Raw genomic sequence first — 17,951 nt, forward strand, 5'->3', positions numbered from 1 at the left:
TACCTGTGCTCTAGTGATTAGACTGCTACACTGTTTTCTCTGTTGTTTTGTGGTGTTTGTTGTTTTGTTTGTTTTTTTTTTTTCCAGGTTATAATTACAATAGTCATATAAAAGATACTGAATGACAAGGTACCAACTGAACAGGAATTTTATTGTGACAGGGGTCTTTGGATACATTTGGATACATAAAATACATCTTTTAGATGCATTTAATATAACTGCAATGCTCACCTCTTGAAGCCAATCAGTTAAAATATAGATGATCCTAAAGACTGAGATATGGCAAATGTATTTACAAATAAATATTTTAGCATCCCATGAAAACATTCCAAACAGCTTCATCTAACTGAATACTGTCCCATACTTTTGAAATTAACCAAGTATTTGGCTTGTTTTCTATTTCTTACACAATCTGTCCTTCAGATGGTTGCTGCCACTTCATAGTAGTTTCTTAGAATCCAGCTTTGCACAGTGGTAGAAACAGTTTTAGATGAGAATATTTACTCAGATTTTCTATAGATGTGAGATCCAGTAAGATGACTGAGATAATAAAAATATCCCTGACAGATGAGAATATGAAAATTACTATATAAATTGAATCTTAGGAGTTTTCCAAATAAGTTTCAGCTGAATCAGAATGGATGGAGTGCACTTTGGGATGGGAGGTGTTGAGGAGAGATTGAATAGAGGTGAGTAGAGTGGAAAACTCACATGAAGGTGTAATTCAAGCTCAGCTTATGACAGTGACTTTTTTATAGTCTTGAAAACAAGGAAGTGGTGTGTGAGTAAGAATCAAGAAATGCCTGAGATTTTATCACCATAATCTCATGAGAGGGTTGATATTGCAGGGTTTTGGCTTTTTCTTGCTTCTTTTTTTTAATGCTAGTATCATGGAGGCTTTATGGAAGAAATAAATTAGGTGAGGACATAATAAAGATTAGGTGGTCATTGATCATTATTAGTTTTTAAAATACAATTTCTGAAATAAATAGAAATGAAATATTCACTTTTTGAAGATCAAAGCATATTCTTACTGTGCCTAAATTCCAACAGACTTCATTTCTTCCATGGTATGCACTGGACAGAGGCATTATTTAATCCTGTTTAGTCTTAAACTCTAGCACACATGAACATTGAAGAGTAGTTTTCATGATTGTGTTTACAATTTGTTTTGAAAATGTGAAAAATTTTGTGATAGTAATTTTTGTTGTGAATTGTTATGTAATGGTGAAGTAATTCATGCATTTCCAGTTGAAGTCAAAGTTGGTTCTACTGATAACCTCTAAATTATGAAGAGGTTTTTAAGAGCTGTAGCTAAACTTAAATGTGTAACTGTAAATTTAAAATTTTACAATTTGATTTGTAATACTTAATCTTAGGTGCATAATATTTGAACACATATAAATAAAACGGGCTATTTAAATGTGTATCAATGTACATTAAGTTATTAACTTCTGTTTTTCCAGATAATTTCCTGTTCCAGCAGGAACAGTGTTGCCATTACTGCTCCTTCCCAAACTCCTTAACCTCCTTTAGCAGTCAGAGCATGCACTTGGGTGTTGAGTAGGCAAATCACATATTGATACTAAAAGCTAATTCTGAATACTGGCATCATTCTAGAACATATAAACAGTGTTCTCTGAGTGCTTGAAGAGTAATATTTTACAGTATGGAATTGACTTTGGTAGATCAGCATTTTTCTATGTCATTCAAGGGGGAAAAGGACATCTTAAATGTCTGTAGCATTGTGAGCTGCTTATAAGCATTAACTGCCATACTGGAATACATAGTCATTTTTTGATCTTGCAGCGGACATGGGTTATGTGGACTCAGACCATGTTGTCGACTCAGACGATCCCCTGAAAGAGAGATGCAGAAGAGATACCTTTCAGGGGACCAAAGAAAACCCGCAAAACCAAGACACCCACAAACAAAATTTAACATACGTTTATGTGTTCGTTTATAAATTAACTGTACATCAAAGCATCAGAATGCCACAGTGCAGAGATAATCTGATGCTTCATGGCTTTTAGTTAAACTGACAAGAGTTTTAAAACTTATTGCTTATCAAAAGACTGAATGGTCTTGTAGCTAATAAAGGCAAAGCAAGATGAGGAAAAACTGCAAATAATCCCAATGATGTGTTAAAATAAAGTGTTTTTCTTCCTGGTCTCCTGCCAAAAGCAAGACATATTTTTATTAATTTGATTACTTCTGGTAATGTTTCTTGTAAGAAGGAAGAAAAGGGAGAAAGCAAACGAGAATTTCTTCTCATTTACTGCATTACTAAATACCCTTTAAATGCCAGGCATTGTGTGGGGCAACTGTTTTTATTTACCCATTGTTTTCTAAAAAAAAAGAAACTTATAAAAATGAATTTAGGGCAACTAGGTTTCTTTCATGAAAACCAAACAACTTGTTCTTAAAAGTATGGGTAAGAAATAAATTAATTTTCTGAAAAAAATATTAGCACAGAAACAAATACGTTGTTTCACATGGTTTAGCATTAGCTCCTGTTGTTAGAATAGAATGTTCTTTATCCTGCATTTTTGTCATTGTTTTCAGGTTGTCTTCTGTTAAGAAAAGTTACTAATGAACAGTTTCTTGTTTTATGATGTGTGGAGAGGGGACAGAATAGGGTTATAAAGAAAGGTGATTAACAGCATCTCAGTGAATAATCATCTCAGGTTTGTTTGCTACTGCTGACATCAGGTGTCTGAGAGTACAGATCTAGAAATTAGTGAAAACTTCAACGGTTTTGTATTGATGTCGGTTATATTTGGAGGTCCACATCCACAATATTCCATGAAGGAAGTATCCATGATATTGGTACTTTTGTAGTTTGTCCATACTTTTTTGATCCTTTTTGTTGCTCTCAAAATACTGTTTTTTATTTTCATGCTTTTATGCTAGGTGCTGGTAAGAAACTGAAAATACAGAAATTAATAGAGGATGATGTATACAAATAGGCAGGATTTTAAAGTCAAACCTTATAGGGTAAATCTGGACTGAATTTGAAAGGATATTAGAAAACTAGCTTTGATTTCTTCTTATGTACTTACTTAGCTTTGTTTACTTATTAAAAACTAAAATCAATCACAAATTATCAATTATGCTAAAACATAAAACTATGCATTTTTCATTCTCTTCAAGTGGAATTTGGAAGTATCATTGAAGTTTGTAGTTCAGAAGAATGTCAGGATATCAGCTGAATTTAATTTTTTGCTCTGCTGGAAGCTAATTTAATTTAAAAATTCTATTTTAATACAGTAATGACAGGCTTTTCCTAACTGAGTCCTTCAGAATTAAACAACTAAAAGCTAACCTAAACCAGAAAGTCACAGCCACCTTCTGTTTCTCCTTTTTGGCTATGTTGGCCGCATCTGTTCAGCTGGTATTTCAGCAGGTCTGGTATAAAACTGCTTCTCTGTCAGAGGTAATTTACTCTGCTTAGAGGGCTCTTTTTTCACTGCTCCAACTTCTTCATTCAGTTTTCTGTCAGAAACTCCACATCAATCCACGCAAAATTTATTTAAGTTCTTTAAAATCAGGAACAGTAACATAAAAGAAAAATAAGTTTGGAAGAAATTAATCAGTGTGTCCTCATGCTTGATTTACTTAGGAAATATTGCTAGTACAATAATTTAAGCAGTTCATACTGTCTGCTAATTATCTGGAATTTCATAGATGGGGAGTTTCACTCTTAAACAGGCCAAATAAATTATTGTATTTAAATAATAACACAAGATTATTTGAAATTTAGCATAAAATGAAGGAGTCCTTTAATGGTTCAAGTGTACTTTTTTGGAATCCTGTTATTTTCAGTACATTTATACACAGAATTAATCTTGTAATGTTAGAAAACATAGTATTAATTCTCTTTTTTCTCTTTCCTGCAGGGCAGCACAACTATTTATGTGCTGGAAGAAATGACTGCATAGTTGATAAAATTCGTAGGAAGAACTGTCCAGCATGTCGCTTGAGGAAGTGCTGCCAAGCTGGTATGGTCCTGGGAGGTGAGCTGCTTTTCAAATCTGATTCAGAAAAATAGGCAGTCAAGAACACTACCTTCAGTTTGTTGAGTTTAAACAACATTACTTTGAGACTATAAAGAGCCATATTAAAATGTTATTTTTTGAAGAATTACCTGACGTTTTAGAATTCCTTATAATTTTAATGACTCTGGAAATCCTGAAATAAAAATACCTTTCTGTAGGAATTTAAGTAATTAATTTGATTATCTTGCTAATCTGTGTTCATTCATAAATTAAAACGTGTATTTATTTTTCAGACTGATATTTTGATTGCACAGCTGTATGCTTTCAGCTCTGGTAATGCTGTATGGAGTCGGGAGTATTCTGTACACACGGCCATTGTGTTATTCTTACATTTTATGCTTTTATCAGTGATGTGAATCAGTAGTTCCCAATCAGTGAGCAGCTATTGTTAGTTCTTGGTACTTCATCTCTGGGTGATGTGGTGTAGAGGAGAACTTTGTAGAGTAGGGCTGATGGTTGGACTCGATGATCCCAAGGGTCTTTTCTGACCTGAATGATTCTGTGATTCTGTAAGCGACAGTGCTGCAGCTCCAGGGAACAGCCAGCAGGAGGAGAAGAGGGAGAGGTAGTTCTGCAGCGTGGACTGTGTTCTGTGTCATACCCGTGAACCTCCCTAGACTTCAGTGCTGCCTCTCTCCTTTGAGTTGCCTTCTCCAAACTGCATCCCTTTCAGCCCCCAGCACTGGAGAGCCATCAGTCTAATTGGTGTTACTGTCTCTCCCTCCTTCCTGCGCCTTGCTCAGTCAGTGCTGCCTCTCAGTAATAAAAATGGAGCTGACAAGCATGTTGGTGGCACTGGACTAGGGGAGGAGCATTGAAAGGAAAAGAACATGTCCTTTGGATCCTTCTCAGAGAGAAGTGGTGTTTTAGAGCTGGGATAGCAGTGCAGTAGAGAAACAGTATTACTACAAAGGCAAAACCTGAAGCTTTGTTTGCCCAGATTTGGAAGAGGAGAGGCAGTGGTCCAGAGTGGGCTGTGGAAGACATGTGATAAGAATGGAGACTTGGGAAAAGAGGAATTGGCAGATATAATGCCTATCTGTTAAGGTTTGGGACAACTTGTAAGGTTGTCTTGTAAGTTTTGAGCAACTTGATATGTAAAAGATGTCCCTGCCTGTGGCAGGGGGGTTGGGCTAGATGATCTTTAAAGATCCCTTCCTACCCAAACCATTCTATGATTCTGATTCTAACTGGTGTAAATTAATACAGGTAAAAATTCATTCCTGGGTGTAAATTTTGCACAGCCAAGAGTTTGACGATGTTTTAACCTGAACTTTCCTGTATGATAGCCTGAATAACAGCAATAACTAAACTCCAAGTGTTTTAGCATCACAGGCAGCAGTGTTTCAACAACCAGAAGAGTGTGTGATGACTCATTAGCATCATCTAGTCCTTTTGCTTCTGCATTGTTCTGCATTGTAATTCTACATATGAAAAATAGCCAGAAGGCTTGACTTTGTTCACATTTGCATGTTTTATAGATGCTAGATTTCCTAATGTTTTTTAATACATACATTTTGCTTTGGGTGTAGGTACTTAAAATGGAAAAAGTTGGATGCTTTTACTAACAATGTCAATGAGATAGTATGTCCTCATTATTGTGTCCTCGTAGGAGGATGTTAATATACTCATACTTGAAACCAAAGCCTGAGGATAAAGGTGCTCTGACTCTTAGTTCTTTACTATCATGTATGAGTAGAGTAAAAACTTCCTCTTTCTATTTGGATCACCTTTTTTCTCAGTTGTTACTAAGCAAGTGTGAGTAGTTTGTTTGTTTGTTTGTTTTTATTTAGTGCTATGTTGTTCTATCTAGTCAGTTTGTTGTGTTGCTTTGACTTTTTCTAAAATCAAAGCTGTCATTTTTTGAGGGGACTGTTCTGGTTTAGTTCCTCTAGTTCTTAGAGGGGCATGCCATCTCATCAGATCTCTGCCCTGATATCCCCACCTACCCCATCTTCTGGAAAGAAGGGATCTGGCAGCAAATAGGAAGTAGAAGAGAACAGTGGGTCAATGGAAAAAAGGATTGTGACATCTCTTTTTCTCAGCTGCATCAGCTTGAGCGTAGTGTATCAGGTGCTCTTAGTGATGTCAACAGTTCTGGGGGAATTAGGGAGCTAATTATTCTATGCAGGTTGAAATGGAGTGCTTAATACTGAAAGGAAAAGACAAATGTAGGCCAAAAAATGAGGAAAACTGGAGTGAGATTGTATTAGTTGTAAATGAGGATTTAAAATTCAAAGAAAAACAAAATCTCAAGATAGACTGTTTAACCATAATGCTTTCTACTATTACTGTCATCTTTCTTACTTTTGATCTTCTGCCATTTCTTATATTTCCTTTATTGTATCACATGAGCAGTATTTCCTACCTGCAACTTCCCGTGCTGATCAACACAGTATGATTCATATATGGGGTACTGCATGGTTTAGGTAATTTTCCCCAGGACATAAATGACCATAAACAAATTTCCTATTCATGGAACAAATTACATACTTAGATATATCTTTGAGTATTTTAAACAAATCAGAATTGTCAATACTTAAATCTTTTCATATGTTTACAGCCTAATACACTTTAAGATTTTTTTTTGCATTTTCTAATTTCTGCCATTCTGAACTTACATAGATACACTTCTGTTCTTTTACTCCTACTACTTAGTTTCTTAATGCTAGCTTTCATTTACTAAACGGAGACCACCAGTATTGCTTGATCAAGGTGAGAAAGACTAAGATTTTACAGGATATTAACTATAAGATTCTAAAGATTCTTATGAAATTAATTAAATTAAACTTACTGCTGGGAGAAGTACACTTGTGTTCCACTGAATGTTACGGAGTGGCAACCATATAGATAGAAAATAATATTGTATTACATTGACAACAGTTCCGTATTTCAACCCTAATTTCAAAGCAGTAAAATGAACCTGAATTGTTCTAAAATAAATTGTAGTCATTTGTAAGTAAATTATAGAATAGCAACAAATACTTTAGCAACCTATTTCACTATATGGACTGTTTCTTCTTTCTTAGTATATGGAAGGAAACTATCAATGAAAACATGTATTTCATAATTCTTTAATTGTCATTCTGTATGGGAGTCTTAATTGTCTTGGAGTTTTATGATCTCCTAACTGGACACGTTAACCTACCCCCTTTCTTATCTTCTACCTAATAGGATAGCAGGTAGCCGTGTCAGGTCCTGGAATAAACAAATACCCAGCTTTATTTCCTGTCAGTGAATCTGTAATATTTCCAGGCTGACTATCACAGATTCCTTGTTCAGCTGTGTTGCTAAATTATTGCTTTCTTCATTGTTTCAGTCGGCATTCAGTCCGCATTGCAGTGGTTACAGGCAGACAAATTTGAATTTATTTCCCAGGTAATATTTTCTGAGGTATCATCAAAGCATTTATTAAAATCAAGATGTATTACTTCTGCTTTGCTGCTTTGTTCCTTTATTTTGTATACACCCTCCTAAGGTGTGTAACCCTAACAGCTTGTTCTCCTACACAAAATGCAAGAGCATAGTGACCTTAAAGTCAGAGCCATAGTGTTCTGTCAAGAATAAATTATTGACATTTTTCACTTGATTACAGGGTATGGAGAAGGCTAGTGAATGTTAGACTTTTACTAGAAACCCAGACATTTTAATGTGAACTGTCTACTATTAGTAATGTCTGATTGGCAGTATTGTTCTCTGTACCTAGTTAATATTAAAATACAGAATTATCTATTATGGAGAAAATCACACTATATTTGATGATGAGATTAAGTTTTAAGATTTTATTTTTTAAATGCATTTGTTTTTTAGGTACATGTAGTACACAAACACTATACATGTGCTGTTTGTAGTAATCGAGGGTAAGGGAGCTGTGAGTACTAAGAGACTGCTTGAGTAGTTGGCTATCTTAAAACTAATGAAAACGTTACAAAGAAGAGGTGTGCTGTCTAAATATGCACAGACGGGTTTTAGTATTAAGATGAGTAGTTGCCAGAGTGTTTTAGCATTCTTTACAAATTATAGGACTAAGTGGAGACATTTGTTTATCTTACAACAGGAATGTATCTGGATATTTTTGTGAATAGCAATTGAAAAACTTAGCTATTGTTACATCTCTGCTGTTTTCCGTATGTCCTTAAGAGTTTGCATTCATTTGACATGGTCTCCTGACTAGTTGCTTTTACTGATGGCTGTTAAGCAACATAATTAGAAATAAACACATAAGTAATTCTGCAAACCAGTGGGACATTAATCCTGATACATTTAATTACTTGGAAACATGGGTAATTATTAACTACTAACATTTCCATGTGATAAGCACTCTGTTTGGTTTCTTTCTTTACTTGTTCTCTGAACTGTCAAAGTATCTGAAGTCATTATTTCAGAAAATACCTGAAATCATGATTTATGAACTATCAGATGCATTGTTCCTTCTGTTTTCCTTCATGCCCAAACAATAGTTAGTGGGAAATTCCCAGCATGTTTAGGACTATGTATGGCTTTGTTATCATAGAAATTGGCCCTAGGTCTCTTGTCATAAAATATTGTCTATTCTTTTGGGGGTTTTTTTTGGTTCAGCTGTAACATAAGGTGTAAGTTTGTGTTTGGTTCCTTACTAAGGAGCCACTAACCAGAAATGTTTGTATTCTTGCCAAGGTGATAAATGAGCATAAGATTTTTGGGGCACTTGATACTCCATTAATTTAACTCACAAGTTAGGGAGAGTATGACCCCTGACTTCACTGGATGATGAGTGTTACTGAAGAGCTGATAATTTATATTTACAATATAAGTTTTGTTTAGTATAGTCCCTTTGAATTTTAAATACCGTTTTAATTTAAATAGAAGTTTTGCACTTTTGTGTACAACTTTCTTGCATGTGTACTGCATAAACATGTATATTCATGATGGGATAACACAGAATTATTATTTTTAAAAAGCAGATTTTGTCTTTTTAGATTGTGTTCATCTGCTCATTCCTGTCTGGTTCAAAAAACAAGAGGATTGATTCTGCCTCCTTTTATGTCAGTGTACATCAAGATTAATTAATTTAAATAATTTGTTCTGTATTGAATATTTAGCGATTACATAAGAAATCTTTCCATGTTTGATGTATTAATCTTGCTTGGAGTTATACTACTCGTGTACTAATGCATGTTTAGAAAAGGTCAATTTAATTCTCTGAAGTGTACCTCCTAGGTCTTCCAAAATGGAGACAGTGGATTTTCATAAAATTTGCTATCTTCTATGATATGAGAGCACCTGAAGAAAATGGAATAGGCATGTTCCTAAGTAAAGCCATTTTTGCTGAACCTTTCTGTTTTAGTGTGTAATTTGGAAGACTGGGACTTTGCAAAAAGGAAAGTACTAGATGAGTCTGACTATGCTAGCATCTCTTGATTCCTTCCATAAATAGCTGAGAATGGATTCAGAGCATGTGCCGAAGTTTAGGTGTGCTTCCCTACGTCCTGAGGGTCACTTACTACATTCACTTATTACATATATTATTACACTTATTACATGGATCACTGTTTACATTCTGACAGCACAGTGCTACTTTAAACTCAAGTAAAAAGAAAGTAGTAACAGATGGAGAAGTCTTTGTCTCATTCCTTTAGGATGTGATAAATTCCCTTGTCTAATCTTTCATTTGTAAATAAAAGTACTGTTTTTCAAAAGGCAATTTGATATGCATGTTATAAACTCAATTTTAATTCTACCAAATAGATGCATACTGTAATGCTTCTATTACCTTTCACCTCCTATACTTTTAGAGTGGTTTTTGCATATTGTCATATTATAATGCAGTTTCTCAGTGGTTCCGCAGTTTGATTGGCATGGATTTTCTTTTCATCTAGTGAAATTTGATGCATCTTTTTTTCTACTGTTGTTAAAGTATGCAACACCTCAACAAATGTGATTTCTGGGTGGTTTTTGGAGCAAAACCTTCTCCTTCCTTATTACTTTCTTTATGGTTGAAACTTGTAAACTTCTTATTTTTCTTTGTTAGCAGAATGATTTACCTTTTTTTTTTTTTTTTACCATCACCCTGCATCTCTCTTGCTGTCCCACTGTCATCTAAATCACACCATAAGTATCAGTATCTTTATTGCACTTTTAATTCCTTTTTTCACTAAGCCAGACTTGTTTCACAGAACTAATGATCTAACAGGGTTTTTATCACCTTTGAGAATCTATTTAAAGCAAAAGTGTCCCATGCAGCCACCTCTATTTGGATTTGTCTTTTTATTGAAACCTGCAATGTGGTTATATGTTGCTGAGGATCTTTGAACCCCTGAAGGTTTGATTTTCTGTGTCTATATGGTGCACTGTCAGACTGCTTCCATGAAAGAAATTTGAAGAGTTGCTATCTAGAGCTCTCTATATTTCCATAGCCATACCAGATGTAGTATCTGTGCTTATTTTGGAAAGGCAGTTAAGTGCTTTTTTTTTTTTTTAGTTAGTGTTCTTCGAACCACTGCAGTATGGAAATAAGAATTGCAAATACTGAGAAAGAGAAATTAGAAAGTGAAGAGTTTTGTAAGTGTTGACATGTGGTTTTACAGTATTTGTTGGCATTTCACTCATCCCCTGGATTCTGTTTTCTTCTGGTATACAGGAGAAAAATGTTACATTACAGATTGACAAAACAGAGTTTAGCCATGAGACTGAAATGCCTTTATAGAACTGGAGGAAAGGAATTTCTGTGTATAGTAATTAATTGCTAGTATTTTTGTTTCTGAATATTAGGGAGAAAAAAGAAACAGTATCCTTAATTAACATTGAATAGAAACTGAATTTGTACGGCCAGCTGGCTCAGCTGTTGACATAGGATAGAACAGTGGGAACTGAACCAGGAAACACTTCATGAGGTTACTGTAACCTAGAATTCATGGCAATAATTTTAATGGGTGGGTGCCGTTCATCTCTTAGTGAAGGGAGAAGGATGCGGAGGGAGAAACTCTTAAGAATTTTCCATTATTATTTCTTAATTATATAAATAACCAAAAAATAGAAAACTTATTCTGAAGACAGTTCTAGTTTCCTTGTATAATTTAAGAGTATAATCCAGCACTACTGGAAAATACTACTATTTCTGGTTAGTTCTTTTTAACGGATCAATAATTTTCTTTTTCAGGTCGAAAATTTAAAAAGTGTAACAAAATTAAGGTTGTGAGAACATTAGATGTCGCACTCCAGCAGCCAGCAACCCTTCAAGATGAAGGCCAATCTCTAACCCAAAGGCTGTCCTTTTCTCCAAATCAAGAAATACAGTTTGTTCCCCCAATGATAAGTGTTTTACGAGGCATTGAGCCAGAAGTTGTCTATGCTGGTTATGACAATACAAAACCTGAAACACCAAGTTCCTTGCTGACCAGTCTAAATCATCTTTGTGAGAGGCAACTTCTTTGTGTAGTCAAATGGTCTAAACTGTTACCAGGTAATAGCACTTCTTACATGTAGTGAATTCTAGTTTAGCAAATACGTCATAGGATGAGCAGTCAAAAGAGAGTATTATTGTCTGTCTGTTACTTAATTTTTAACAAATTCTAGAATTACTAAGCTTCCTCTTCATCATATATCTGATCAAATACATTTTAATAGGTGTCACTTTTGAAAGAATGCATCTAAAAATTTAGACTCACTCCAAAAAGCAACAGAAGCCCAGAGAATTCTGTATGTGATCATTATAGCAGCCTTTCTACCCTAACACCTTCTACTCTATTATTCATTCTATTGGTATAAAAAAATATTTCTATTTTTGCATATTCTTTATTCTTGTTCTTCTTGAAATGAATTTTTGAAAGCAACAGAGAAAAATTGAATAAATAGTATCCCTGAACAGGACCCCAGATTTCACTGTCAGGAAGCTGTTAGATTGACTCAGATAATTCATAGCAATCCTTAAAAGTTACCAAGGAGTGAAATTTATCAAAGGCAAACACACAACTGAATATGCTTCTCTTTAGTTGAAGGCAAGAAAGATATTCTTATGTGGATATTGTATTACCACTGTATCTCTTGTTAATACAGATAGCCTGGACTTCAGTGTTCTTAAATAAGAATTGATTACAGTGATCATGTTACGAACTGTCACACTTTTACCAAAGGAAAATGAGATACATTCCTATTCCCTGAAATAGTCACTTAAGACTGCTAAAGTTAATTCTGATAATTTCAAAATATTGGATCAGAACAAAAAAGACAAGTGGTTAACTATATCAAAGTGAGGTAGCCAGTTATTACACAAACTTCACAAATTTTTGAGAGCTGCATCCCCAAAAGCACTTGTCTTTCTAGATGTTTTACGCTTTATAGCTCAAAGTTGTAATCTCAGAACATCAATCTCAGCTGTTGTCTAAATGAGAATTGTAAAGCATTTTAACTTTTTATTTCATTTCCAGGATTTCGGAATTTACATATCGATGATCAGATAACCCTCATCCAGTATTCTTGGATGAGTCTAATGGTTTTTGCAATGGGATGGAGATCATACAAACATGTCAGTGGTCAGATGTTGTATTTTGCACCAGATCTGATTCTAAATGAGTAAGTAGACTCTGCTGTTGTATAATATGAATTACATTTCGAAGTTACTTCTGTCAGTGAGAGTGTGAGTTCATTGAGGCCAAGTTTTCATTCATTACTTGTTCCAAAATTAACAGCAGAAGAAAGTCCTCTGATCCTACTAAAGTTCAGTAACTTTGAGAAGGGTTTTGTGGGAATCCCAAATATTCTGTTGACATGGCCAAACAAAAGGAGTTCAAAAAATATTTTCATTATCTAAGAGAAAAAGTAAAAAAAAAAATAAAATTATGCCATCAGAAGATTTACCTGAATTCATCTGAATAAGATGTGAGTTAATGTTTAATAAATGGAACTACATGGGATTCTCTTTGGTCATTGTTGTTTGGGTGGTTTTTGCAAATAGTTTGTATATAGTCTAAATACTCAGTTTTGACACTTTCTGATAAAACTTTTCTTTCTAAAGTATAATTCTTTTTAGAAAATTGTAATAATTTAGCAGAAGGAGTTTTAATATCAAAGATAAAATATGTGAGACTGCTCTTTTCTGGCTGGGGGGGGGGGGGGGGGAATGGGATTATTGTGTTAGATTTTCCTTCACTGTGCTGATTAATTCAGACAATCTTCATTTCAGTCTTTGTCAGTTTTTCAGCTCAGCAAATTCATATTGTCAAAGCTGTGATTTTAGATACTTTGGTTATAATACATGGGAGGTTTCCAGGAACTGAAAACATAATTTAATCTGTTTATTTTTCCTTAGTACATTTTTCTTAAAATCCTAAAAGAACTACTGTGACGTGAGATGAAAGTTAAAACAAGTTTTCTTGTAAGACATACCTTTTTAAGGATTAAGAGGTGGATTTGCAGAAGATCTAGGCACCTGAATTTAAAATCTACAGACGTGCAAGTTCTCACCAGTGAAGTTCTTTATAGAAAATAGTCAGTGGAGCAGGCCCTGTAGCTCCTGACCTTTTCTATTCCAGTAACTGTAAATCACTTTGAGGTTATAGAGTAATGAATTCTTTCCTCTCCCATGTGTATTAATTATGCTGTACAAATTGAAATACTGTGAAGGGATGAGACTGAGAGAACTTCTGACTGTATTGTGTCCCAGCATAGTCTGTGATATATCTTATGATTACATTCAGAAGAAACAAAGTGAGATGGCTTTAAGGCTGTAATGGCATGTCTTGGGGTATTACCTTGTGTGTGGACCACTGCTGCCACCTTGTGAAGAGTTTTAAGTACTTTCTTCCAGAATAGGGTTGAGATTTATGAACCCTGATTATAATCCATCAAAGACAGCTTCTTATTTGCAGCTCAAGACCATCTATATTGAGAAAGAGGTGGAGTGAGAACATAACCTTCTCTTGGTTGTAAAACATCTCATCAGGGTCATAACAAAGAGGCATGAAAAGTAACTGGCACACTAAGTCATAGCTGCAACTATTTATTGGGAAATGTTAGCTTTTAGATCAGTAAAATATAAGCAACTTCCTTGTCTGCAATGATGTCTAAGACCTTTGTGATCACTTTAAGCAATGGTAACTGCTGCACACTGCCAGAAAAGTTAATTCCATGTGCCTCCCTGCCTGGGTTGTGCATCCCCATGTTTTCACTTAAACTGAATCAAACACTATTTGGCTGCACTGTGAAACAGATAAGGAAATTATATGCTTGAGAAATGCCCCAGAAAAAGGCATTAATTACCAGGTGGAGGTGATCCCTAATCTGACTCACCATGTGGGATTGCAGGCACTAATGCCAGAACAGCAGGAATGCACACCTAGAGGTAGAAGGAGATAATGGAAATTCATTCTTTCCACAGGGGCAACACACACTTGAGTTGTTTCAAAATGACCATGAAACCACAATCCAAAGATTGTTTCACAGCTAATCTGTCATTTAATGAACTCTGTTGTAGTGTTTCTTGGGAATGACATGTTTGGTAGCATCAATTTCAGACCAACAAAGCCAGGAGTGTTAGTTTGACAAAAATTTCATGAATTAATATTAAAACCCTGCCAGGATTTACTGTTACTTACACTTTGCAGTTTCTGAAAACATAACTAAGAACAGCATTTAAGCACACTCTGAAAGCTGCTGTCACTCTTCATAGATAATAATTAGGAATAGAGACTACCAGAAAGGAATAGGAAGGGAGATTTAAAGTAGATACGGAAGTACAGAGTCCATTCAGATCTAAGATTAAATTTCTATGCTTAAGTCATTTAAGAGCTGATGTGAGATATCAGATGTTGAACAAAGCTGCAATAATTTTCATTTAAGATAACAGTAACACTTTAAATAACAAGAAAAACCTCAATGCATTGAGAAAAGCCTTTTATTCTTGGAAAATATCTGCTGTTTTCATTGTTGAGGGTACCCTATCTGCAGTCAGGTTGGAATGCTGATCTGAACTTTGTGGGGAGCAGTGGCGCAAAATTTAATCTTGTTGTCATTGTTGTACCTAATTCATCTGGATCGGGATGCAACCTTGTAAAACTAGCCAAAGTTACTGGATCTTCAGGTTAATATACAATGAATTCAGTCTAGGTGACAGACCTTGTAAGGCTATTGTTGGAGTCATTTCAGTTGAAAACTGCCTTGCCAATAAATACATGAAATAAAATATACTCAGTATACCAAAATCTCGAAAGTAAGATTGAAGTGCTGAAAAAAAAGTAAGCAGTTTTATGTATTTCCTTGTGTGATTTGTCCTATTTACTTATGCAGGATTTAGGTGAGGTTTCATTAATGTCTAAATTGATTTAAAAACTTTTTGTATATATTTACATGTAACATTTTAAACTGATTCGTTAAAGGCATAAACTTTTACAAAGTAATATCATTGCTGTTATCAGTATAGTCTCCAAGGTTTTTTCTCTAGGCCGTAGTAACAGATTAAACATCCAAAAGCACATTCATTACGATTAAAAAAAGTAGTGTACATACAAGAAAGTCAGAAAACTGTTTATGTGTATAACCTCTTTCTTTAGTTTCTGTAATGTGGTAATCAAACTGCTAACAAGGCAGTTCCTTCAAACAGTTAGTGCTGTTTGAGCCATTCCTTTTATTTATTTTCATGGTTTTTTAATGTTTTTTACCTTTTCTGGGTGTAAGACAGAGGATGAAAGAATCATCGTTTTATTCCCTGTGTCTATCCATGTGGCAACTCCCACAGGAATTTGTCAGACTTCAAGTTAGCCAAGAAGAGTTCCTATGTATGAAAGCACTGTTACTTCTCAACACAAGTAGGTTCTTTTATTTCTTTGTAACATATCACTAGTAAAAGAGTACTGAACCATGTTGTTTAACTTGACAATTGCTAAGCTATCTGGCTTAACAAATAGAAACTTCTTTCGGAGGACTGTTAGTATTCCAAGACCTAAAAATATGTTTTCTGGTGATTATAAGGAACAAATTATTTGTGATTCATTGTTGGTTTTATTCTGTATAAAGACACTGGAGGAATTTTGTATCTCTTTTGATATATAGCTATACTGTATTACACATTTTCAAATCAAATGTGAAGTATTTCTGTCTGGAAACTCTTCAGCTTAAATGACAGATTAAAAAACCTTACAAGCATTAGAAATACATTTAAAAATGTTTAATAAATTGTCAGGAGTGAGGGCTTTATCTTGGCCAAGTACTTAAAGCATACTCAAAAGAATCAGGGAGGTGGAAATGGCAAACAATACTAAAATTTATTCAACTTTTTATAGCTATAAATAGGTCAAGTTTAGCACAGATATAAACAATGGAAATATCTTTCTTTGGTTGGCTTCTTTGGACAAAACCCATGGTCACTTTTAATCATATGCATCTTTTAAAGAATCCAGCATACAGCTGCATTCTACTTTAAATGGAAAATGCGGTAGTTGATAAAGTTATCTTCCAAAATCTTTTCTAAAATACTAAAATGTACATCTACTGAGGCCATAATTGTTAGTTATGAATCCCCAGATGGAATGCTTTAAAATAGTACAGGTGCTATTGGAAATGAGAATAAGCACCTCTGAGAAATACAATTGGAAAAATGTTGATGTTTGGTTCTCTACACACTTACAGAGTCAGAGGAGAGATGTGCAGATCCTGCATAGCCTGCTTGTTGGTTGTACAAAGTTTCAGTAAAAGATAAGGAACTAAAATTTATTCCCTCTTAAGCTGTACTTGGCTGGTATTTGCATAAACTCATGCTTAAAATAACCTTGGTCTCAGCAGAGCATAAGCAGTGAAGATTAAATTTAACTCATATAAACATAAAAATTACTAAAATAAAAGCAAAATATTATGCACTCTGCTAAAGCAATAAAAATAACATGGACAAAAATCCCTCTCTGATACAACTCCAGTTAGTTTGTTTGAATCAGAATGTTTTCCTATTTTAAATGTTTTCCACTTTGTTTTCATCACAAAAGAACTCCTTTGTCTATCATCTGAACCTTAGAGGGAAGTTTTAAATTTCAGTGAAATTTAGATATATTTGTGATACTCCAGCTATCCATTTCTGTCCCCAGAAGTTCAAATCAAATTCCAAAAAACATCACAGTGGTCCAGTCCCCCTCATTGAGTGCATTGATTCAACAGTGTTTATCAAGCTATAATTCTTTAGCAAGTGCATTGTGCTCAGAAACTCATATTTAAGATGATATGTTTTTATATATATATATATAAAAGTAAGTATTTCTACCTGTGTTGATTTTTGCTTTTTATTCTGTCATGCACTTACTGTCTTGTAGGAAAAAACAGTTTGTCAGATCTTTGGGAAAAGGAGCACACCTAACCGTTGTTGCTGAGACATTTAGTAAATGTTTGGTACTGTATAAATATAATTCCACAAAACTACTTTCAAAAAAACATATAACCTCATTGTTGTTATAAAGTGTTTTTGAAGAGTACTTTTATTTTAGCCATGGTATTGATCTTAATCCTCTTCAAATGTGAAAGTATGATCATTTCAAACTTTCATATACTAACAGTCAATCAAGTCTGAAATATAGTCTCTCATTCTGTCTTCTGCTTGACTGGCTTTTATTTTTTTATATAATTTTGAAGAAACAATAATTTGTAACATAACTAAATGTCAGTCTTGATACATTTGGGAAACCCAAGCCTAAGTTTTAACATTATTATTGATCTTATAGTTTTTCCATTGAGTTTGCTGTGCCTTAGACCATTTTCTTTATACTGTAATTCTGACAGTTTTAAAGCTGTCTTGAAAGTAAAATTAGTCTTTGCAAAATGGAGTAAAGCATTTGTATTTTCTGCAATTGTTTCAGTTTTGCAGATCCTTACTTACTATACATAGTACGCTATGTTGTAGTAGTGCCCCAAAATTTTAAAATAGGGCTTCATCTTGCA

At 34.3% G+C, this 17,951-nt stretch overlaps 1 protein-coding gene across 1 annotated transcript in view; it reads left to right on the plus strand.

Annotated features, from left to right (window-relative positions):
- PGR (progesterone receptor) overlaps positions 1-17,951 on the plus strand; it is a 37,023-nt gene that overhangs the window by 12,778 nt on the left and 6,294 nt on the right. The window contains exons 3-6 of the mRNA XM_074932411.1: positions 3,900-4,016; positions 11,197-11,499; positions 12,464-12,608; positions 15,708-15,838. Coding sequence (XP_074788512.1) covers positions 3,900-4,016; positions 11,197-11,499; positions 12,464-12,608; positions 15,708-15,838 — 696 coding nt within the window. The remainder of the gene's footprint in view (positions 1-3,899; positions 4,017-11,196; positions 11,500-12,463; positions 12,609-15,707; positions 15,839-17,951) is intronic.

This window comes from Athene noctua, chromosome 1, assembly GCF_965140245.1.
Source record: "Athene noctua chromosome 1, bAthNoc1.hap1.1, whole genome shotgun sequence".
Lineage (NCBI taxonomy): Eukaryota > Metazoa > Chordata > Aves > Strigiformes > Strigidae > Athene > Athene noctua.